This window comes from Glossina fuscipes, unplaced genomic scaffold, assembly GCF_014805625.2.
Source record: "Glossina fuscipes isolate IAEA_lab_2018 unplaced genomic scaffold, Yale_Gfus_2 1, whole genome shotgun sequence".
In the NCBI taxonomy this organism is placed as follows: domain Eukaryota; kingdom Metazoa; phylum Arthropoda; class Insecta; order Diptera; family Glossinidae; genus Glossina; species Glossina fuscipes.
In genome coordinates, this window is record NW_023998415.1 from 19,394,494 (window position 1) to 19,420,291 (window position 25,798).

The 25,798-nt window shown below is 33.2% G+C and overlaps 1 protein-coding gene across 1 annotated transcript; it reads left to right on the forward strand.

Annotated features, from left to right (window-relative positions):
- The first annotated feature begins 3,206 nt into the window (after positions 1–3,206).
- On the forward strand, positions 3,207–23,907 carry LOC119632511. Its single transcript, XM_038025447.1, has 6 exons — positions 3,207–3,409; positions 11,918–12,057; positions 12,133–12,333; positions 23,506–23,565; positions 23,652–23,698; positions 23,811–23,907. The coding sequence occupies exons 1-6, from the start codon at positions 3,358–3,360 to the stop codon at positions 23,905–23,907; spliced, it is 597 nt and encodes a 198-aa protein (XP_037881375.1). The 5' UTR covers positions 3,207–3,357.
- The last annotated feature ends 1,891 nt before the right edge of the window (positions 23,908–25,798 follow it).

The following is a 25,798-nucleotide window of genomic DNA, read 5'->3' on the forward strand; positions in this document are numbered from 1 at the left end:
ATTTTCAAAAGGTCGTACTAACCATGATAAATTTTGCATAAATTGTGATCCAAGAAACCCATGTGATCCATGTGATTCAAATTTGGTCCCCTTTTGCATTGCCTGAGAATCCTTATTTGCGATGGTATCTCAAACTCGTTAGAATTGTTTTTTATGTCAACTTACTATTGTAATCTAATTTTCACCATCAAATACTAAAAGTTGTTTTCAAGGTTCAAAAAATTGCACGCCTGTACAGCAATTTATCCCAGGAAATGTTAATAAATTGAACCAAGTTCAAACTAAGTTAATGACGATTTAAAAAGACATTTTTTTTTTTTTTGATAAATTGTTTCTATAAAAATTAGTGTTAAGTAGCAACACTGGAGCGTGGCATGTATAATTTGGACACATCACGGCATGCCGTGTAGCTGCGGGTGCTACTTTAAACAAAACAAAAAAAAAAGCCCGAACTACATGTGTATAGCAGGCGAAAGGGGTGAGGGTTTCGAAAATATTGAATTTTGTATAATTGGGGAGTATTTTGATCAAACCTTTCAAGTTTCGATCACAAGTGCAAACAAGTAGCCAAGTAAATCTTTCATTACTAGATAATGTTTTTATTCAGTTATCGACGAAGTTCACATATTCCTCTAGAAAGTCTTGAGTTCTAACGAAAGAAAGAGAATCGTTGAAGTCATGCTGCTGAGCGTTTTGAGAAATTGTGTAAACCGCACTTTGAGCTCTGCTACGTGTTAAGGATACGTTTTTTTTTTTTTTCTTTTTGATCATAATACATTTTTTAGAAATATATTTTTTATTAGTTTGTAATTCCGGAACCATAACGTCGCCTTTCCATTTCTTTGCTTTCTCATTCTCTTTCCCCGTAGATTCTGTACTGAAAGTCGATTTTGCCGCGTCTTGCAAAGTCAAAGCGGCACGAAATTGTATGGTACTGCAGTACGCGCGGCTGCGTGATTAAAATCGAAACCTTTCACTGCTACATTAACGTTTAATTCCTTAATAGAGGTGCTGGCTACTCTCGTACCCATCCAACGGCCTCATACCCATCCAACGGTCGCCACAATACAACTACTGAACTACTAACTACTAAACAACTAAAATATATATATTTGGTAATATACCTTAAAAGATGAACATCAATATTTTCCAAACACCTTTATTAAGAGATTAAGGAAGTTAGAAACACCTCCAGGGATTCGCTTGACGCAGATAATCTTTCCCGACCGCTTAAGAAAGTACTCGAAACTCTTCTAATGGTTTTTTTCCCCATACCGTACGCTGTTCAAAATATTAATTAAGTTGGTAAAAAAACAACAATTTCTCAGAAAAACATGCAGCGGGGCTTGCCCCTTAAACATTAGTAATTTACATATATTAAAAAAAAATTTTAATTTTCATAGAAAATATCCCTTATAAATATTAATATTATTTACAAGTGCTGTACCTTGAAGAATTCAAACAAATTCAGTATTCTTGTGCTGTTCCGACAAGTTTTTTTATCAGACTATTGCCACTGCTAGGCAATCTGAAAAAGTTTCTGAATTTATGAAATTTTCATTGATTGCGGGCGGGTCGTTTTCAAACACGAGCTGCAGTCATTAGTTAAAATGTATATGAGAGAAGTTTCTGCTTATCGCTAGCAAAGAGGGGGACGAACCCTACGATATGGAATCAGAAGAACAATTGAGATATATTTTCTCGTTTGAGCATATTTCATAAGAATTAAAGACTTTTTTTTCTTAATCTTTTTAATAAGGAAAATAAATTTTCCTTCTTAAAAATTTGTAATCACTTCGGACATAATTCGAATTTAAATTCGAAAAATGAAATTAAAAATATTTGTTTTTTAATATTAGAAAGTTTTTAATAAATCAAACTATGGTCACTTTTTTCACATCACTGTATTATTCATACTAAATATATATACAAACAACACAAACAGATCCACAGAATCCAAAAAAAAAAACATTAACATGAAGACAAACAAATTAACAACAAAATCCTACAACAAAAAACAATAACAACAATAATTACAATAAATAGGAAACCAACAAACAAGCGAAAAAACAAAAACACAATAAAATTGAGATAAAACCAGAGATGGATGAATGAGAGAAAACAAATAAAACCGAAACGGCAATAAAAAAAAATAAAAACAAAAGCAACAACAGCGCAACAGAAAATAATATATAGAATAATAAAATATATTGAAAACCAGTAGCAATCGCAGGCATATACGGAAACGTTCGTATATTCACATGTACACACACACACACACACGCCCAAACCCATATACACATGGGCAGTTACACGTACACAAAATCATCCATACACATTGAATATTATAACATATATAAATATAAAAGTTTACAAAAAGTCATAATATATGATAATAATATTTATACTATATAAAGTTTATAAAAAAAATGTCTATTAACACATTTACATAACAGACATTAACGAACAAATATATGTATGCATATATATATATATATGTGTATATATATATACATATATATATATATATATATACAACTAAGCAAACATTTGTACTGCAACAATTATATATGTTTACATAAACACATACATACAACCAAACATACATACAAACGCATATTATCTACATTTTAGTGGAATCATGTAAACTATTTTTAGAGCCTTGAAAAGACAGCAAAACAAATTCAGTAAAATATTAAAAAAAAAAAAAAAAAAACAACCATTTATATATATATATAAATATTATATATATAAATCAAAAAAATATATTATATGCAAAATAAACATAAAAACGAAAAAGAAAAACTCACATATAAATTTATTGAGTTAATGAGAAAGCTGAGGTGGTAAGTAGAAGGGCAACAGAGACGCTTGAGTTTATATATACATACGTGTGCCATTAAAGTTCACTAATCACCAAAAACATGATGCTTGTAACCTCAATTACATAAATCATAAAAATGTATCAAAAGAGAATGACTGAACCTATTATGTATTTGGATCGTTAAAGACAAAATTGTTCCAGCATAGTTAAACTCTCCTATATATAGATATGGACAGAGAATTTTCAGTACATCGGCTAAAGTGTGTTCGTCACACTCTCTGTGAAATGATCAGATAATATTATAACTTTTTCTACTCAATTTATTATATAAGAAGTATTCTTAACCGTAATTAACTTTTAGTTTACGTTTAGTATTTGGTATAAAAAGAACCTTTCATACAGCCTACAACGGATTTCAGTCGTCGGTGAAAATAAGTAACATAGTTTCTTTTCTTGCATTTTGGTAATCCAAAAAAAAAATAAAAAAATAAAAAAATAAAAAAAAAAAACATAGTTTATTCAAATTATATATAATGATGCTTTTGTGCATAATTTTGTCTGTAAGCTGGACAGCGCTTACTAGCGGTAAGTGTATTCATATTCTTAGAATTTAAATACAATCAAATAATTACATGAAAAGTAATAGAAGCTTACATGCAACTGCGGTCAAATTTTTCATAACCACCATCGTCTTTATCTTAAATATAAAAAGCAAAAAAGGAATGAAATTTTTCATACTTCATAACTGGCGACGATTAGTTTTCCCATTTTCGTCCGCAAGAATTTCGAAATCATTCAAAGTATGTACGCGAAAGTTTTCACCATCGTATCTGCAACAGTACGAACGAAGTGATAAGTAGGAAAAAATATTTATTTTTATTAAAAAAAAAAAAAAAATTGTCTCAGTTTATGCTGTTATTACGAGCCCTTATCCCTTAATCAATTGGACTTTTAATATTTCTGTCAAACTTGAGATAAATAATATATTGATTTTTGGCGACCGAACCTATACCTATTAGAGACAAAGGGACAAACGGAGATGGTCAGTTTGATTCAGAATTCTATCAGGAATGGTCGGGAATTTATATAGAAGTAAGTCTCTGTAAGCTTTTGATAAAATTTTATATATATTATATTTTACTTATCACTTCCCGGGGATGGATAGAAAAACTAACATGGAAAAGATGTAGGTAGGAAAGGGAACACACACAACTCTGTTTCTCAATTAAAACATTGTTTTCATAATTGTGATAATGAGCTCTTCTCGACATATGTTATGCTCTCAGGATTGAGATAATATTTGAATATTTGAACCTTCAATTTGAGATTGAAGCTTCTCTAAAACCTTTCGATCCCGTTACATTAAAAAGGAGGCAAATTGATATTCTCTAATAACTCGTGTTATTACACAAAAGAGAAACACCTGGCTTCCCTGAGTCAAATATGTAAAGCCTCTCGAAGTCTTGTAACCAACCTAGGTTTATAGCAATTGTTATATTGAATTTTTGGACGACTCGTGCAATTATTTCGTGCCAACATAGCACAGCATAACATTTCTACTAACCAAGCATTCACATTCTTTTTAAAGGATCTTTGGCACATGCTTTTGCATGATGATATTCCTGTGCCCCTGGCCATGGTAATAGCAGACGCAAAGATTTTATAAAGTGTAGAAAGACGTCAGCAGAATATGCTGTATTCGGCTGTAAAAGAATTAAAATTGGTTTGAAAATTGATAATAATTATCTCTTTGAAAAAGAGGTGGTGTTCTTCCCATTTTCTTACTTTTTTGCTCCACTTTTATATATATGTATATATATATATATATGTATATGTATGCGCTGAGTGGCCGAATACGTAAAACATTCCGAACAACAACTCAATGATCGTAGGTTCAAATCTCAAATACGATAGAGTATTCAATCAAGGCAACCTTTGCCTGCTTGACCGCTCAACGCTTATACATATATATATATGTATACAATATATAGTTCCAAATTGAAAGGAATCCCTTGTTGTTTATGACCAATATCTAAACTAATTATCGCGGTAACTTCTTTTGAACACTTGCATAGATCGACATGCAAAATTTTCAGATTCTCTAAGAGTTTCGCTTAAAACTTTTTCTTTATTCCTACTTTCGAATAATAATATCATTGAGTTGGAAGTTGGGACGAAAAGCAACGTATTACGTGGAATCTGTTTTATCGTTCAGTACAAATGGACCGTGAAATTTAACTCAGTTTTTACCGTCATCCCTATCGTAACGTAACAATAAGATTTTCAGTCAATACCAACTTATGCACAATGTATCATAAAACCATTTACTGTGTAACACTAAGTCTCAGAAAAAAAAAAAAAAAAAAACTGGTTTTATTACACAATAATACTACAAGTTATGCTCTATTAACGAGAATCTTGAAATTGGCAAAGAGTTTCAATAATAATAAAAACTTAAGTTAGTTGATGGACTGGTTTATTAAAAACCATAATTCCATATACAATCGATGAACTAATCAATCAAAAGTGACAACAAATTCAATATTAATTTTATTAACGGCTTGTGTATAAAAAAGCTGTTCTCTTCAAGTGAATTTTATAATCGAAACATTCGAAGGCAAAAAAAAATCATACTCGGCATTGGCCGGATTTTGTAGTACCTATCATTAGCATCTATAAGAGATTTAATTTCCAGATAGAGAGTGTATCTATGCGCTCAATGTAATTGGCGACATTTCGTAGATGGTTACGCAAACTGGCTGAGTAGCCGAATATGTAACAAACGCGATTCTGACTTGGTAAAGAGTTCAAAGGTCCAAATCCCTAGCACTTAAATCGGTTTACTTGGTCGTAGCTTTAGTGAGTGCTCAGTCGGTAAACGCATAATATTTATCGATTGGACTCACATCTGCTAGGGTGCGGTCACCACCTGCCTATTTTCATCGTCTTTCCACTCTTCTTCTCTGGCAGTCATTCGTTTACACGAATAGGAGACATCCCTTTTGTGATGTCGCTACATACTTCGGTAATTAAATATATATGTTTTTTGCGATTTATGGACGGGGCTGCGAGTATATTAGTGGATTCTCCGTCTTCATAGAAAAGTCAGTAAGAATTGTTAATTATTAAGTCGATGCTGGCTACCACGAAGAAATGTAGACGCATTAACGCTATAATCGGGAAACGAAAATTTGTGGATATGAATCATTATACAATTTGTAGGGACCACGAAGAGATTAATGTAACCTATAATATTTAGGACTTTGGAAAAACCTCGTTGGATTGTACTTCCTGAAAGGTCTGTTGGGCACGTAAAAATTCATAAGACCACCTAGGACTGGCGAATTCACGTAGTCTTTTATTATTTTGGTGACGAAGGTCACCAGTGCATTTCTCTTCTTGACTTAGGATATTGGATCATAATCATTCATAGAAAACATTTCCTTTGACATTTTAAAACGACGTTGTTTTCCAAGCAAATTCAAAATTTTTCAAACAAGGCGAGACAAGCCGAAATCATCCTTCAAAATTGTTTGTATTAATCGTTTTGCTATACCCAACAATATCTACAAGGTCTTCTTGAATCAACCAACAGTTGTAAAGACAACTTTTGATGAAAATTCTTTGTTCAACAGATTTTTCCATACTAAAAATTGCCGAATGAGAACGCCATCCTAAGCGCCTACGCTTGATACTAAACGTCTATTGCCCAATATACAGGCCACGGAAGAATATTCCAATATTTGGGTACGAGAGTAATATATAAGCGTTTAGTAATGTAGGAGTCACAGAATTCGCTTGACCGTCTTTTTACCAAGCTCGGGAACGATTTGGCTTTATTGACGGATGGTTCTTGGTATGCATAAATTTAATTGCCACTTTGAATCCAGGCTAGCTTCCAAATCAGTAGGTTAGGTAAAGTTTTCCTGCTAGTATTTTCAACGAAGTAGCTAGAGGGCATTATAGAGGATCAGCAAATGGAATGAAAAGTTTTTGTACCATGAGCACAGGTGAAATGTTTCTACGCTTTGGCACATGTAAATGCATCATTTAAAAATATCGTGAAGAGGAGAAGAGCAAGGCGACTAGCCAGGGGAGCTTGTGCATATGCATGTGGCCAGAAGCACTCGCGCGTATCAATGCGAATAGGATTTAGAAAAAAATTTTTAAAATGCTTTCCGTCAGATAGTTTTGAAAGCACAATTTCGCAGCATCAGAAAAGCCAGGTCTTCTCCATTGGAGGAGAAAGAGCTTTCGAGAAATCTATGGAGATAGCATCCATTTGCATTTGGCTATATTCGGCAAATACTTGAAAAAGTACTCCTTGTCAATTCTAAAAGATTTGTAAAAACCGATCCTACTATAGGTGAACCGCTCCGAGTAACAGCTAATACAGGAGTTAATGTTCGGAAAAACCGTCTGGATACCAACAACTCAAAAGACTTAGACAGTTACCTTCGATTTAAGTCAATAGTTCCCAATATTATCGCTCGGTCCATTTTGATAATGACAGCGAACATCAAAAATGAAAGGAGTGTATATTATTAAATACCGTTATGCGCAAGTAAAACCGCACACGCATAGACAATATAGTATAGTAACACATCAGAGGCCATTTCCATTAGAAATATGTAATTAACGGGACTCTATCGCGTGTGCAAATTTTCAAAAATTTCAATTTTCGACAAAAAAAAGTTATGCGAGACTGATTGTACGTATGTATCGCAAACAATTCGAGTGAAAAAAATGAAAATCATTGTAGCGTTTAAGGTTTTGACGTGTTTTCCTTATCACAATACGTTTTTTTATTATTTTTTTCTTTTAATCCGCCATTCCAGGAGCGTAACGATATCCTGCATAGTTCAAATATTTCTACTCGTTCTTGTTCCTCCAAAACTATATGCTATAACGTGCATGTTTTGCTTATCAAAGACAGAATCGCACGTTATATATTTTGTATATTTCTCTATAGACGGCATAACATAGTCAAGATTAAAAAACCTCATCCCAAAATTTTTAATTTTTTCATGGCGATACCGCTCACGTTTCCACTTAACGGTCGTCGCAATAAAGTTATCCTAGCTTGTTTGCTTGTTTGAAAACTTTCTAAAGGCATGTATTTGATAAGATTAGAAACTCCACATAGGAATGTATCTCTTGAGAAAGACGTTAAAATATCATAGAGAAAATCCAGAAAGGATAGACGAACGGACACGTTGAGATAGACCCAAAAAGTGATTCTCAAACGATTGGGGTAATAACGGATGGATTTAACTCAAGTTGTGTTTCGTGTGGTTTACATCCGCACAAACTTGCGGTATAAAGAACGACGAATAATAAAATTTGCAAGGCTTCCATTAACCCTGAACGATTTTATAGCAACAAAGGCGAATTTTTTACTCTATAATTAGTTCTTTGACAAGGAAATGAAATTTGTTAAACATGAACCATGTCTATTTACATTCTGCAAGCGCCCATCCCCCGAAAAGTATGCTGTTGCATGAGGATAAGGTATAATGTCTGATATTTTAGCATGAAAAGAAATGTAGAATTGTATTAAACAACATGGTGTATGATGTACGGTGTATAACAGTCGGCCTAGTCTGACAAATAACATATTTAGTAGCTTCCATATTTCAATATTTCAGATACTGGGAAACTAATTTGTTGGCGAACCCATCCTTAAATGTATTTTATTTAATTAGAAGATCATGCAGTATGTTTAAGAAGTCGTCAACAATTGAATAGATGTAGTGCTAAGGGTCAATCTTGATCGATTGTTTTGATTTGTATTCTTCTCCTTTTTCTTCTGTTCCCTGTTGAATGGTTTTACGACTACGGTTATCTTTGAAATTTTATTTATTTTTTATATTTGCTTTTCCAAAGGTGGGCGGGTTCGCTCAGGTGGGCGATTGTTATGTCCAGAGCAGTGTGCATTATTATCTGAAAATGCTCTTAATTTTTGGATGTAAGGGGAAACTTTTACGCTCCGGCATTTTTTGTAACCATTTCAACGTATCAAGGGAGCGAAACATTAGACGGGATTGATAATTTACGCGAATTTTTTTATCTCACATACTGATAATGTTGAACCGGATTAATGGATACCAAAATATATATCCTTGTAGGAATTAGGAAAATTTAAGTAGTCCCGAAATGTGTTGCGGCCGGCGCAAAAACGGCTCTTAATGAAAAAGAAATCGTATGCTTAATTTCGATTATGTTGGCGGACGATTATCAATAAAGAGTTTTCCTACTGCTTTCATTTACATTCGTTTCTTTTTTTTTAATTATTTGCCAACATTTGTTATGCTTGCCAGACCGACGTTTATTGTATTAAAAATGTAACACAAACAAGTCGTTATTGTGATTATAGCCGTATATATATATACACTTGTTAGCTTTCTTTGCATGTAACTGCATTCCTTTTTCGTGGTATGGATTTATTTTAATGTCATAATAAAATGTTTGCCTACATTTGTGCACGCCCACATGTATGTGGGTGATTGCATATATATATATATATATATATATATTTGTGTGTGCATATTAATACTTTGCATTTCAATTAAGGAAAAAAAAATTAATTTATATAAGAGTTTATGCAAATATATAAACACATATAATACATAAAAGAGTACGTCCACACATGTACACATACTTACGTGTATGTTAACATATATGTATAGACTTCCTTGCTGATTGTTCTCCATGCTCTTGTTGTTTCCTCTTTTTTTTTTTTTCTTTTTTTTTGTTTTTTTTTCTTCCTACCTTGAGGTTATTAATTTATTGTTTTCCTTACTCATGTGAATATTTTATACAAACACGTAATGCATATACATACGGATTATACAAGTATGTGCATTTATAGCAATGTTTACAAAAATTTAATTGCATGTACGAAGACTTTGCAGTTAAATCTGTTAAAAATCTCACAATTATTTCTTTATTTTTCATTTTAATCGCCAGTATATACGTCCGTAGTAAGTAAGCAGTACACAATTCGTGATTCTTGCTCTCTCACATTTTTTTTGTTCTCTCTTTCATAAGTCCGCTGAAGATGATGTCATAAATAATTACTAAATCAATCATATATTCAGCGGCTAAATAACAAGAAACTTTATGATTTAATTCATCATAAATAATAATAGGACTTAATATCAATGAATGCAAAAACAGATAAACAGATTGCATAAAAGAAAAAGAAAAAAAAAAAAAAAAACTTGAAAAATTCCCAAGTATTTTCAATACTTTTACACATTTAGTGTGAAAAAGCAATGAAACAATTGGCATCAAAGTCCCCAAAATGTGAAAATTCTTTAAGTGGTTTTGGCTTCAGTTCCGAAAAGTCTTGACAATGTTTCAATAAAAAAGCATGTTTTTATATTATATTCGATTAATGTTGTCATACCCATCGCCAAAGGATAAAAGGTGTATTCATTTTGTCTAAACGTTTGCAACGCCCAGGAGCAAGCTTTACATATCCCACAAAGTACATATACACTTGATTAGCATCAAATTTTGAATCGATTACTCTGTCTGTTCGTCTGTGTAATGCCTGTTGTAAACCGTTTCCCTGACCGAAAAAAAAAATCAAGCTATCGACTTCATATTTCGCAGTGACAATGGAACGAGTGAAGTCGGTCGAACAACACGCCTACTGTACATCGTAAAGTGAAGGCTGTTTTTCAAAACCGACAAAAATTTTTACGTATATTCTACACGCGATGCTATAAAAATGGAAGAGTTTGCCACGCCTACTCAGTTTTATGCTGTGTAGTAATATACTTTGTTTTCTTAACTTTTATGACGCGCAGAAGCGCAAGCTTTAAATACCGCTAAGCATGTCAGTCTATTCGTCTTTCCACTTACAACGTTAAATCGGCATAATAAAAAACTGGATCTATATGGCTCTTTTGCGTGTTACAGCCGCATAAATTTTACATATTCTGAAACACAAGAGTATAGCAGGATCGTTTTAAAATTTCAACTTACGTCTAATTAGAAAACTATATACATATTAGTTCTAGGACGAATCTTAATTATCCGTATTAAGACGATCCAGATCAACTTTGAGTTCAATGTATCGATTGTCCTGGTCAAGACGCGCATTGATGGGGCTTGGCTTGTTTGTAAATAACTCTCAAAAGTAATTTGATATTTTCGACAGACATGTTCTTATTCTGTAGTCATCAACGAACATATGAAATTCCTTGCGCAAAGTTTTTGTTATTGAGAATAGACAACTGATGAATGGACGGACGGACACGCATTGCTAGTTGAAAATATATATATATAGATACTACGGGGTCCTTGATGCGGATCTGTTTAAAAGTGAAGTGAGAAATTTCGGATACAAAAGTCTAAACAAAACTATACCACGGTAAGGGGTATAAAATAATAGGTATGAAAATAAATTCTGTAATTTGAAATTGGAAAAATTTTGGATGGACATAGCTTTTGCATTTACATTCATAGGTTATTCATTTCAGTTACTTACAACCTCAGCCGTTCAGTGTACATTAAAGCGTAAAGAGATGGATGACGCTTACGGAACTGCGCTTCTTTCTGTTTCAAATTGGAAAAGAATGCAGCCGAAGCTGCGAAAATGTTTAAGTTGGTTTGCAGTGAAAATACAGTAAGCTATAAAACAGTTGAAAAGTACGAGGTTTGCGTGATTTCGTCTTGAGAACGATAAAATTCGCAACCAGCAAGAGCAAACCAGAAATTAATCTCTTAAGATAGGCTTGCACCTTCTTTCCCCAGTGGTGGGTATTCGCCATACCTTCCTTCATTTTAATTAGCATCCAGTTGCAAATCGATGGCGCCATATTTAACAGATCACGGGTTCTGTAAAGTTAAAGATGTGCGAAAACGGACCAGTGAACTTTTCGCTTCGAAATCAGAAAGTTTCCAAAGTGTGGGCATTAGCGGACTACCCGCTAAGAGGCAATTTTGATTATTAAACTTTCTCACAAATCTTTTTCAATTCAATTTGAATTTTATGAAATGAGTTAAAGAATTTATTTTTACACCTATGAAATTAACATATCCTTGAAATCCTTTTTTCCTTTCTTTTTATTTTAATTAAAGCTGCTCCTTTGCAAAAACTAGAACCAATGCCAGGTTATGTGCCGGTGTACATAAGAGAAGGCGATATTGCCTTAAATGACATCAATCCGGAATTGGCGGAAGCTTTTCATGAGGATAAATTATCAAAGATATCAAGAGAAGTGAGTTTAATTTCATGCTTTCAATGCAAATGAAAAGAGATAGAAATATTCTTTTTTCTTTTTTTTTGTTTAAAGGAAAATAAAAGCGTAAAGCAAATTGAAAATCAACGGGAGGAAAACGTGGAAAATTTTCAAGCTACAGACGAGCTTAAGAATAGGGAAAAGGAACTTAATGCGAGAGAATACGCAGAATTTATAATAACTGAAGGAATAGAAGAACGAAAATCGCATAAGAAAGAAGACATTGCTACCATCGAAGTCATTAAAAGTACTGAGGCAAAACTGAGTGAATCCTTAATTAAGGAAAACTAACATTATTAAATATATATATGTAAATCAAATAAATATATATATGTATATCATAGCAAGCATATAATGTCGAAAATAAATATAATTTTTCTCTTTGCTGGCCTACGATATTTGGCTGTTCAAATCTTGGATTTGTTATTTGAAAATACAATGAAACGATGAAAGGAAAAAGTAATCCCGATTATAAGAAAATCAGTTCAAGAGCTATATGCAATATTGAGATTACGATTGCCTGACCGATGCCTGAGAACGATTAAGAATTTTTACAAAAAGAGAAGTTTGTACAAAAAGCAAGAAAAGATAATTTGCTCAATTCATTCGAAAAATTGTTTGATAGGCGTTTACGTGTTAGTCGACCGGTCAATGCCAATATCTTGAAGCGATTGTAAATTATTAATTTTTTTTATTTCCTTATCCCTTTTTGCCTTGGTTTTTAACTGATTTCCTAAATCAATCGAAAAATACCTCAGCAAAAATGTAATACGAGGCTTACGAACGTTTTTAAGGGGTAACTTTCGTAGATCGTCATAGGTAAGAAGCTGTAATTCCGCCCAAACATTTTCTGATCACTTAAAGATCGTGGATAAGATCTGTTCACATAAACGCTTAGTATGTAGAAGCAATTAAAACAAGCTTAAAACACACTGACATTTTTTTTCAAATTTTCGTCTATATCTTCCGCTCCCCTGAACAGAGTGCAATTAACGATTAAATAGGTGAATTAGCATTTATACATCACTTTACGCTCATTGAGTTCTTACTAACGTTAAGAAATAAGACGTCTATTTATATATGAAAATTCCCAATTGAAAAGCAATTGTTCCCAAGCAAAACTAGATGTCCCTTTATGTAGTATATGCCCAATAAGTCTGGCAAATTGGGCAACAAGTTTTGTTTGGCAGTGGACCCTATAACCTCCCTAACCCTCCTGCCATCAAGCATATTTATACCGTCTTCATTTTTGCAACTGTGACGATTCACAAAATTTACCCGTCAAATGATGTATGCAACATTTAGAAATAACAAAGTGAGCGTATCGCAGAAAACTAGAATAGACTTGTCTACTTGCCGCATCAAATCATTAAAAGCCAATATATAACGACTAAAGATACCTATTGCCTTATGCAGAACTCTTCGGCTTGAAAGCAAAACTCCGCGAAATTGAAGGCAGCCGTAAACTAAGTGTCAGTTACAAGTTTATACAGATTTGAAAGTGAATTTAAACATACCGGGCCAAATGAAAATAGGCTTTAGTGCACTCATATCAGATTCTAGGTTAATGGCATCCACCGGTTTGCTAGAAAACCACCGTTTTAAGATGCAGATCTAGTGTCAATTTCCACTTCCGTATGGCCGACCATTGGCCATTGTTCAATCTGATCACAATCCACGGCCAGCCCAGACATAAAAAAAAACTACATTTTCGTATTCTATAACATTGCATGGGTGCTGATGATGATGATTTTTTCTGTTTTCTGGATGATATGGAAATTTCTATGGCGTACGTGTTGTACTTGAGGGTGAAACAAGCAAACAACACGCACCGTTTTTGTTATATCGACAAATGGACAGTGTAGGCGTGTCCTTTAACTAGTTCGGGTCACTTTCACATTCTTTTGCAAGTTTATAGGCGATGTCTTCAATTTTGCGAACGGACGAAGTTGCGCAGTCCGATAGGTGGACGTGAGAACGTACGGAAACGCCTTCCATGGCGTGCATTCCGAATTTAAGATTAGCCAAGAAATGATGCGTTATCTCTTACGAGATTTTTGAAGCTTGCTTCTATGCGTTATAGAGGTTTTGCAAAACTAATAGTAACTATAACACACCATAAAATTGAGTAGGCGTGTCCGATAGACAGCGCGCATAAAATATACATTCAAATTTTCGTAGATTTATTTGCTATAGTTTATGAAGAAAATGCAAAAAACAAACTTTTAATTTATTTTAAAAAAAGAAAGCTGTTCATGCTCTACGTTGCACTGTAAGCGTGTCCTTCGGCCAATCGCACCCGTTTACAATACCAACCCAGTTGCAAGAACTTGCACTATTTTCGCGAAATTTGAAATCGTTAGGTCCATTTTTGCGGTCAGCGGAATGCTTACAATCGACATTATATAGACCGATAGACGGACATCTACAGAGATGGACAGACAGTCAGATGTCAGAATTTGATTCCGCCCAAGAATGCATATACTTTGTGGGATCTGTGAATTTTCTTTTTGGCCGCTGCGAACGTTTTGAAAAAATGAAATGAAAATATTTTTCACCCTTCGGTGACGGCTACGAAAGGCTGAATTGGATAAAAGCTCAGTTGAACGAAATCAACAGAAGCGAAAAAGATATATTTTAAATCTGTCCAATTACAGAAGTAAACATGTTAATATTTTGCTCATGTATAGCTCATAAATCATTCGTATGTTGTTAATAATGCATTTATAATTAAATTCATTTGTTCGTATACAACGTTCAATGTTCGCAGCATCTGTAATTTCTTTTATACAAATAACCGACCATCTGCGTTGTTGTTAAGTAAATTAAAATATTACCTTTTGACATCGACACTATTAATGCAATAAAACTTAAATATTTACATATAATGTATTCACGCAAACGAATGAATAAATGCATATACATGATTACACTGCTTCTTTTTCACTTTATTTGCTTTTGTTTTTTTTTTTTTTTTTTTTTATATTTTATTGTTTTTATAAACCACAAACGAGCACCTCGCTTAACAAAATAATTTACAATAGCTTTTCAATTTAAAAAGTTTAATAAGAAAATTTCAACTTTGGATATAATTATTTTCATCGCCATTGAGCACATATTCGCTTCGAGGGACCTAAAGAGAATGACGAAGGAATGATATCAACGTTTCGAAAGTGAAAGTACACGAGATGTGCTTAGGAGGAAAAAAGGTGACTTTCTAAATTTCACGGTCTACGTACACTCGATTTTCCGAATTTTTTTCGTTATATTGGTACACATGTCCCCGCCATATGTTCACATTATTCGTCATATTACATATTATATTTAGTTGGTTTTTGACAAAAATATACAGAGAAGAGAATCATCTAGTCACTATTAGAGAAGCTGGTGAGAACGTCCGCATAACGGTGGGTCGGGGCATACAACCTTTTCGAATGTTTTGGTCAGGAAACGTGTGAGAGCCAAGTTTGTTGCGAAAGGCAGATAACTGGTAACGAAAGTGGTGACAATAGAAAGAGCTCAACCAAATATGAACGTTTGGCTCACTATTCTCTTTAATTACAATGGCGCGGTGTATCGCGAGAGCAACAGAGCATTTTAATGGAATGTGCAACAACGATTGGGAAATGACCTAAAACGAACTTGGACTTACACTCTCAACCTCAACCTCAACGTAGAAGAATAGGTGGGGAGATAACACGGTGAAGTTAATTTCTTCCTAACCCAACTTTTCCAACTTACGAGCAGATAATGCATGCGACCTGTGCTAAGGCACAAGCGACGATGTTTTCGTCCGTCCATCTTGCGGCTATTTAACAAAAAAGGTTTTCACATATCTGAAATTAGAAATTACGCTAAATAAATTTCTACCGCTCTTCTTAATGGGCACCGAAAGATGGACAAAAAACATCGATTTTATGTAAAAACATGCCTGCGATATGGAGCCACACAAAGGCGACATCCGAATCCCTAGTCCCAGGCGAGGACTGGAAGGTGGGACGACATAATGAGGATCAAGAATCCATAAGGATGCGCTGCCACTATGTCCTTTAAAAAGAAAACATGTAGCACATCACTTAACAAATTCTTAGGATTGCATATAAATGTCAGCACCGTCGACTTACTTATACAAATTTTAGTTTGTAACAGACTTCGAACGAAATGCTTTAAAAGTTCGTCAGTCGGTTGAGGACTGGTAGTCTGGTATCTAAAAATGATGGGAATTCGTTAACAATCAATACTAATTCTGTATATCACCTTAAGAACTTATTGAATGATTTGTTTAAAAAAAAAAAATGAAAGGTACAAACTTATTGAAAAATTCCCGTCCCCTCTGTGTTCCAGTGTGAGAATGTTATTTTAAAGGTGTAAAGGTTCTTGAGCTTATGCCATTAGACGTTTTCGAAAATCGTGTTTCAAGAAAATCGCCTTCAAGTACGACGCATGTGTAATGTTCGCATACAACTAACGAAGTTCTTGAAAAAGTATTGTGAACATCTCTCCCTCCCCCACAACACTCTTCGATTTCCTTTTTATATTATTCTTGAATGTTTAAAGCATCATTTAATCAGCTAACTGCACATAACGAATGTATATATCATGATGCATCCATCCGTACTTGTCAGACTTCCTCATTAAATTTTATCGTCTGAAATATGTATTTGCCACAATAGTCTATTTTAGAGCTAGTGCATGTCATTTTTTCGAGTTACTCCATTATAACCTAATATCAGATTACACATGCTGTATGTATGAGGAGTATACCTGCCATCAAGTTCATTCAATAATTATTTCGATAAACCAATACCTGAAAATCTTGCATAAAGTATCACACCTACTGATCAAGTCATAATATGAATGGTACGAAGGGAGAATATGATTCTAAGGAACCAAGCCGATCCGAAGTTTGTAAAGTATTTTAAGAAAAAATTGAAATCTTCAAAAATTCTGAAAGCAAATGGATTTCACATCATCATCATCAGGACATGAACTGTAGATCAGTGAGGGAAAAGCCATTCACAACGATATGCAAAGATAGCCATCCTTGGATGCACTATTTGCCCATATTATATTTTGAGAAAAAAGATTTCGGTTCGTTCGTTCGTTCAGTTTTCGTTGTTTATGAAATAATTTACCCGTGACATGTACATTGGCATCACATTTCTTGGGCGAATGCCATCAGCGTCGTTAAAGTACAAGTTTTTATTTATATTAAAATAGAAGGAAACATTACTTGTATGGCATTTATTTAATTGCTTGTTAGGCAATTTAAATACAGCGGTATAAAAACAAATGGTTGCAAGTGCGAGAATATATCGCTGCATAGCGAGATTCGCCTTATATTTCAAATAGGAGAGAGAACAATGTTCGACTTGCATCTAATTTTCGGGATTCATAACATAGCGCAAGCAAAACATTGAAGGCAAGCAAGCGTTCCTCTTCTCTCGAAACGGTATTTGGAATAAATTTTGAATAAAACTACAATAAATTAATAAATTAATTGTTTGTCTTTCATGTTTCTATGTTCTCTTTCATAATAACATATAAAAATAATTGCATTCGATAATCGTATATAGAAATGCATGTTATTTAATAAACAGTGTATATATTTATTGTATAAATAAATATATATATATATATATATATATAGAACTGTATGCGAAAAATAAGTTGAATTTGTTTAAACCCTAAATGTGGGTTTGGAGAGAGCAAATAGTGCTTTTAATGCGTGAACCGATAATCAATTTATTAAATTGTATGGCGCTTATAGAGAATTTGTATAGTTAACGAAACGGTCGATGTGTGTGTGTGTTTCATCAACCTACCACGTCTACGCGTACAAATAAATGTGAAATCTAAACACAATTTCTTGTGAAGTCGCGAATTAACGAAACATGTACGAATACTCTTCGAAATTGGAGACTAATTCTTGCAAACGCTTATTTTTTTCTAGCATTGACCACTGCACTATATACTGTTATATTATATAATGATGTAATGATGTAATGATGTAGTGAGCAAAGGAAGAATGGAAAAAATGAAACTAAGTCTTAATTAAAAGCGATTGGATCAAAAAGTATTCCGTCGCCGAATCCATTACGGACCTTTAAAGATAAGTCTTACGTGATGCCATCACCTATGCATTATAATATATGGAGGACTAATAAATTAGTTTCTGATTGTAATTTGGAGCACATATTTTATTTCTCAATGGAATGTGCTTATCTGGAACGTACCAATGCGTACACAGCGAAGTGCATGCAATACGTGTATAGTTGTGAACCTACCGTTAAGTGCGTATCGAATGAAACTCATATTTAGACGGATGCCTTTGTAAATAAGAATTACTGGCCCTTCAATGTAAAGAGAGCACATCTGATGCTACTGTTTTGGGTGCGGTTTGTAGACGGAACTTAAAATTTCTGAACATGAAAATGGCTTTGCAGTTGCAGTGCAGTCAATGCATGAATGCTGCAATAGCATCGTAGTTGATTTCCCGTTGCACAAAGTAGAAGATTTCGACTTAGACGCTATATAGTTTTAACAAAACATTGTAACAAGCCAAAGAGTTCATATGATATATCTCTGTCGGACCATTGGCTAAACCACGAACACCCAATGACCTTATTTTCAAGAATATGACTGTTGTGAGTGAAATAAGAGTAAATTTATGCGGAAATGTGGCAAAAATCGTTGTTCAAGGAGAGAGTTTTTACAGAAGTCTAGAGACTTTTTGCCTGGAGCAAAGTCGTGACTGTCGTCGTTACAAAGTATGTCAGTTCGAAGTGTTGATATTTTAACATAATACTTTTTAATCTTCGATCTTTATTTATAACGAATCTTTGATTGGATATAGCGATCGAACAAAATTAGTCTACTGCCTTTGGTCAATTATTTGTTGCATTCTTCTTTCAATACGTTTTTGGAAATCCATATTTTCCGCTTTGTCGTCTGTAAAGAAAACGGGCCAAATTTGGCTTCCACGTCAGCATGCTCTTTCCCCAAAAAGATGTCATCTTATCTCCCTAAGTGATACTCTTGACATTCTTAATTTTGGTAATGGTATCCTAGTCGCAATTTAAAAGGCTCTGCATGGGTTTTATGACCTGGGGAATGTCCACGATGATGGTTTGTTTTTGTTCGATAAATATTTCGAATAATATTACGGAAGTATATACTTGGACATTGTTACACATAAAGCGCTACTAAACCGCAATTGCTTTGATATTTGTTTAACATTATTTCAAAAGCTTTCGGTGTAAAAGCTGCTACTATTCTTTTCAATATTTACTAATTATAATTATAATATTATTTTATAATAATATTTAGTAAAAATAAACGACGAATCAGATTATAAGTCTTTTACAGTTCACATACACACAATTACATCATCATGCACTAGAAAGGCATTTCGACAATGTCACTGGTTAGAAATCTTCACAGGGCTTGACAGTTAAAATCAATCAATCAAAAAAATACTGCGATCAAAAATTAAGCCCAATATTGAAAATAAGTTGCTCAGTACATAATAGGAATTATAAGTAATTAGGGAAACCCATAAATGAAAAACTCGAAGCATGTTTAAAACCAAAAACCATAGTTATCTTCCGGTTACAATCGCTTCTACATTACTAAGTAAGTCATTCTATCAGTTAACAGCATCAATAAGAAACGGCCTTGAAGATGTGGATTATCTGTGTTCTGCTGAAGTCAGATGCATAGTTTATTTAGATCTAATAAGCGTCGACTTTTTCGTATGAAGAAGCTTATGAATAAAAATAAAAATTACGTTACGCACACTTACGTACAAAAACTAATCTAATTCCAAAGACATTCAATGAGAGTTGAGATATACGGAAGTATTTCCTGTTTTTATATACATATCGGACACATTTATTTATGGCAAGCGGTATCTTGTTTTTTTAAGTAAACTCAAGATTTCCATAGACGTTAACACTTTAAGATATGAGAGGGACTGTCAGGCATTTAATTAGTTCCGACTTAGTTTTACTAATAAGCATATGCCAAGATGATAACCATAGCTTTCTTCTTAAATATGATGACTGCTCACATCTAGAGTTCGGCTTAAAGCCCAGATTGAAAACAACACTGACAAATTTAACCTCATTATTCGCCATTACTACTCTGGGTAGGGAGTGACATCCAATGCGTCGTGCGATATGGCAATAGCTTTGATTTTAATTGAATATAGCCGTAGAGTGTTTTCATCACACCAATGGACAATGTTGCGTAGATCAACGTTTATTCGCTCGACAGGGTCCTCAATAGGAACCAGCGCTCGTGAAAAATATATTAGCGCTTCATCAGTATATAGATGAATGTTCGTGTTGTGATTGATAAAAACACCATACACAATATGCCCTAGCATTAAGCCTTTCAAGCCACGTCGAAAGAGGATTTCTCGGAGAGTAGACAAAATGTTATTAACCCTTACACACACTGATACCTATTCTGAAGATACGACTTCATTAACTTGACAGCATACAGAATGACATCAATGTACAATGGTCAACAGTATCAAAAGCTTTAGAAAAATCTACGATGACCAGAAGAGTAACCTTACCTGTGCAGTATGCCAGGCGAGAATAATCTCGAGCGCTTTTAGTATGGCAGTATTATAACTGCGTCCGGATTTATATCCCGATTTCTTTACACTTAATAGATTATTCATTTTTAGATCTAAACTGAGATCTATCTGAGTCACAAAAAGGTGTTCAATAACTTTGAATAAAGCCGATAAAATACTCATGGACCAGACGAAGTTTAGAGATAGTAGCTTTATTATATTTGCTGACAGGGATCGTAATTAACAAACAACTAATGTAAATTTTAATATGTCAAGCTGTAATTATTTTATATCTTGTCTAGGTTATGCAACATTAGCTCAATAGTCGTAGACAATGTAGACAGAAGACATCGCATTGCCTCATGATCATGATGATGCCTAAAGAGCAAAGGGTAAAAGGCTTTCTATAAAGCAAAACAGTTGCGTTACCAATTGAAAGACTCTAAAGGAGAATCTCTGGATGGATTTCGAATAAAATTTTCTATTAAAATCAGTCAGCCAAGACGCTAACCTCAAAACTCCCTTTGCCGTTAAATATATTTTCGATTAAATCATTACAGGAAACAAAAGCTCGCATTGGCAACAGCACTAGAGAGTATTAGAGATTTACGGTCAGGCATATAATAATACTATAATAATTAAGCAAATCGAAAGCAAAATAAATTTCGAAAGTGACGCAACATCTGTCAACTAAATAAAACTCAATTGCGTACTTACATGTTAGTCTACGTATATGCAGGGAGAGAAAGAGAGACATGTGTGTTACCTAAATATTAAAATTTTCCTATTACATATATATGTATATACTTTTTTATTTTTATTTTTATTTTTTTTTTTTGCGGTAAATTTTCCAAACGAACGCTCAAATTTTTTGGCAATTTTATTATTCTATAGATTTCCACTTTCATGCTATGTGTCCAATGTAACCAATATTTAACTCTGACTGTCAATGGTCAGCAAACATGTAAGAGGACATTAACTTGAATAGAAAATCGTTGCAATAACAACAGTAAGGACAAAGGGATAATTGCGTACGGTTGAAGTCGAATTAATAGACATTACGAGGCAAAAAAAAAACTTTCGTCAAATATCGAACAAACAGCTACGAAGCTCTTATTTCTATTTATATCATTTTATATACATAGATTCAATGAACGAATTATATTATGGACTATTGAAGCAAAGTTCTCTTTCATAGCTAATATAAACGAATACGTAGATAATAATGATTGCTAAGAAAAGCGCAAGCACTTTAAGCATTTATTTCGATTTGAGTTTGTACGCTAAGCTAAGATTAATATTTGTTTTTGTTTTATTGATTGTTTTAAGTTGAAAATAGTGATCAAATAGGAATGCAAGAACCACAGTTTCGATACAGTTTCGAATAGATACACATTTTTTAGGCCTTGTAAGCGTAATGGTAAAAAGAATAAACTTAACTGATTGTAAGTTAAAAACAAACGGAACATGTTTGAATTTTTTTCGTTTTTTCATTTCTTTTATTTAATTTTGATACAAATCGTGACTTATTACAAAAAGGCATTCATGCGCATTTAGCTTAGAGTGAGTAATTGCATAAGGTTCAATGATTATCACTGCAAAGGCAACCACATAAACGACCAGACTGTCAAATAAATTTCTAGAGGAGATGGTCAAAGGCAATCCCCCTATTATGTGTGCTTGCGTTTGGCATAAAGTTTTAAAAATATTTGAAAGTAAGAAAATTAAACCACAAAACACGTACAAATAAGAACTTTTCAAAAATATGAATAAATGACTCGAATCAATGAATGTAACAATGAATTTATTTCACGTTCAGATACACAATAAGGAATATTTTAACTTAATCCAAACAACGTAATAAGAAATGAACCGAAAAAGGAGCTACAGTTGAACTGAATACTTTTAATACTTTTCGTAATCTTCGTCCAATTTATCTTCCTCATATAGTAACGGATTTCAACATCGGCCCACTGTTAATGTACGTTAGTCAAGATGGTACCGGAATTAGTTCGCTCTTAACGTAAGTTAATCACACCGATTGTATTCTAAACGATCGAACGAATAATTTACTTTATCTGATATAAATCTCTTTTTTTTATTAAAGAAGACAGAAACATTAAAGAAGACAACAACATCTAACATCCGATAAGTGATCGAAATTGTTTGATATATCTTGTAAGAAATTATGCGATTATTATATTCTAAATAAAGGAATTAACATGCCCTTTAATAATGTACAATTACAGTCCGGTTAACAATGTTGACCCATAAATTATGTGAAACCTATTAAGAAATAATCGTAAAAACTTTAAATGAATCATTTTATATATCGAAAAGTTTACATTGAGTATGTACAACGAAGAACATATAAAATGTTGAGCATTTCCCGTAACTTGGGCATTGCACTTTTGTCAGTAGTTACCAGCATTACTTTGTTATAGTTCACGTGCGCTCTGGAACATGTATTCGCAAATATTTACATTTGTAATTTTCGCCTTCGGTTTGTTGGTAAGAATTCCAACACATATGAATTTTATTAGTGTTTGTGCGTGTACATATATATAAGTGTATACGTATATGTACGTTTGTGTATGCGTGCGCGTATATATTTAAATTTATAGCAAAAATATTTACACTTTTCATTTATATTTTTTTTTGCTTTCTTTTTTTTTTTTTTTCCTGTTTTTCTTTTTCATTTTTCCCTCAGTCCTTAACTATAGCCGTAAGTATAGCCGTTCATATCTCGCATTTAAACATCGATTGTTAATGTATTTGCAATTAAAGCAAATAAGTAAATATCGTAAATTAATTTTTATGAAAATTCTGAAATTATATAGAAATCCTTAGACTTTCCATTGCCAAATGCTTGCCCAACACCCAGTAAACAAGTTCTCGGCGTGAGTATAAGTTTGTGCTTCTTTCCTTTTTTTTTTTTTTTTTAAAATTATAATTTTTTTCATATTTTAATATAATAAAATTTTAGTGCCTTAGCGAATGGACCTGCCGTCACGTCATTAACTTGGATTTACGGTAAAAATTTTATAAGAGACAGAAACCAAAAAAAAAAAAAAAACAAAAACAAAATGCGTTATAATTGTATCCAATTCTAAAAACTTGTTATCCTAATTAAAATTTATTGCAGTTGTCTTTTAAATATCAATAGTCATCCTTTGCTCGGCAATTTGTTGGCTACGAATGACATAACCGGTGGCTTACTCGATGGTTTGTTGGGACGTTAACACAAATGATTATTATTATTATTATTATTATTATTATTAATATTATAATTATACTCAATTTTTACAATTATTTCATTTGCATGCATACATACTCGTCCAAGACTAAATGCATTGTATACTTACTCTATGCTCGAGTTCTTAACCATTTTAAATAATAAAAAAAAAAAAAAAAAACCTCTAAAAAACATGTAATAAAAACATCAAAAAAACAAAAAAAAGCAATAGTGAAAAGGGAACAAATGAAAAAGCTGCGCTCGCATTAAAGCGAATCTTGAATACCTGTTCACCTGTATTGTACACATAAACTATTTGGACAACACATCATGGAACTTTATTACTTCATTAAAGATGAACTGAGGCCTTGAACAATTTCATTTGACTTAGAGAACATGTACAGAGAATCAGGCCATTAAATTATCAAATAAATCAATCATGAATTCAATGGTTGAATGACATTTCATTTCATTACCCTATTTCATTGTTAAACGAAAACTTATCTCTCTTCGACTTCATATATCAGCTTTGGTTTATTGCCTTTTATTAGAGGACTGTCACGGATAAACGTCTCTTATCACGAATAGAATATGTTTAAAAAGCTTTCAAAAGTCGAAAACATTTTTCCTGAGAAATAAATCCATCTTTGGAATAGGCTGCTAGAAGAAAGCAATTAGTCCCCGCATAAGAAGTTACTAATTGCGATTAATTCATTCATTGCCTGCCTCTCTTCTCGAATAATTACGTTTATGCAACTATGAGAAGCATAGATACTTGCCTTATTTTAACCTCTTGATCTTCGAATCGAAATATTTCAGTGTCTTATTTTTACTACTAAGAAACAGGCCAGCTTTCAACAGACGTCAGCGAAAAGAACAATCATATAACATTTCATATGCTGGCATGACCTATCTCATTGAATCCACATTCATTATAATAAAAAAAGGAAATCTCTCAAGCGTAATATTTCCTTTTCTAATAAAGAGAGTTATGTAAAAATCCTCCTGGAACAAATAAAATTTCATATTGTTTTGATGCTATCAAAATGGATATCCTAAAGGCAGCTAGTTGCCTTAACATCGCCGGAGGGGCGGGGGGGGGGGGAGATTGCATTTTCATCTAATGTATTAATGCCAGTGATAGTTGTAACGTGCTGAGTAACAAACTGAATATACCTGTACGGTGAAATGGTGTGTAAAGAAGTACATTCATTCGTATGCATGTATTTTCATATCTCTGGTCATAACCATTAAAATGAAGTCCTTTTTTTTTTCGTTAATTCTTAATACTCTTTCGTTCTCACTTTCGCTTGCATATACAAATATGTAGTAATTACGAGTTTATTTTTAATGGCGTTCAATGTGTTGATTTTCCATATGCAGATACATACCTATATGCCTTCACAAGTGCATAGATACGTATGTCCATACAGTGTTGAGAAAAAAACAACTTGCAGCAATCAAGGCCACAATCCCCATCCCCCCCACCAATGGGCAACAGTGTATTACAAAAGAAAGGAAGCAAAAAGACAAAGTTTATCCTTTTAACTCGTAAGAATTTCTATTATGTTTAGCATACAACTAAAAATTATCCATAATTCATAATATGTTATGTTGCGTTATATAACTCATAAATATGCCTTTTTGTTCAAAAGGTTACCTTTTTTTTCACAACCCTGTACTTATACATACATATATATATATATATATATATATATATATATTTATAGTTTTCCCATTTCATGACTTGTAAAGGCATTTACGTTCTTCTCAATAAGCCTTAATCATAATATATAGCGCCGTTATCCTCGAGCTGATATCATGTTCACAAAATCTATTTGTGTGTGTGTGTGTGTGTGTGTGTGTGTGTGTGTGTGTGTGTCAGAATGTTTAAACGT

What these genes read in the sequence shown, in the direction of transcription:
- LOC119632511 (XM_038025447.1), top strand. Translation starts at nt 3,358, where the DNA reads ATGATGCTTTTGTGCATAATTTTGTCTGTAAGCTGGACAGCGCTTACT. An exon ending in TATCAAAGATATCAAGAGAA is followed by an intron (nt 12,058 to 12,132) that starts GTGAGTTTAATT and finishes TTTTGTTTAAAG; the next exon opens with GAAAATAAAAGCGTAAAGCA. An exon ending in AAGTCATTAAAAGTACTGAG is followed by an intron (nt 12,334 to 23,505) that starts GCAAAACTGAGT and finishes GAAATTATATAG; the next exon opens with AAATCCTTAGACTTTCCATT.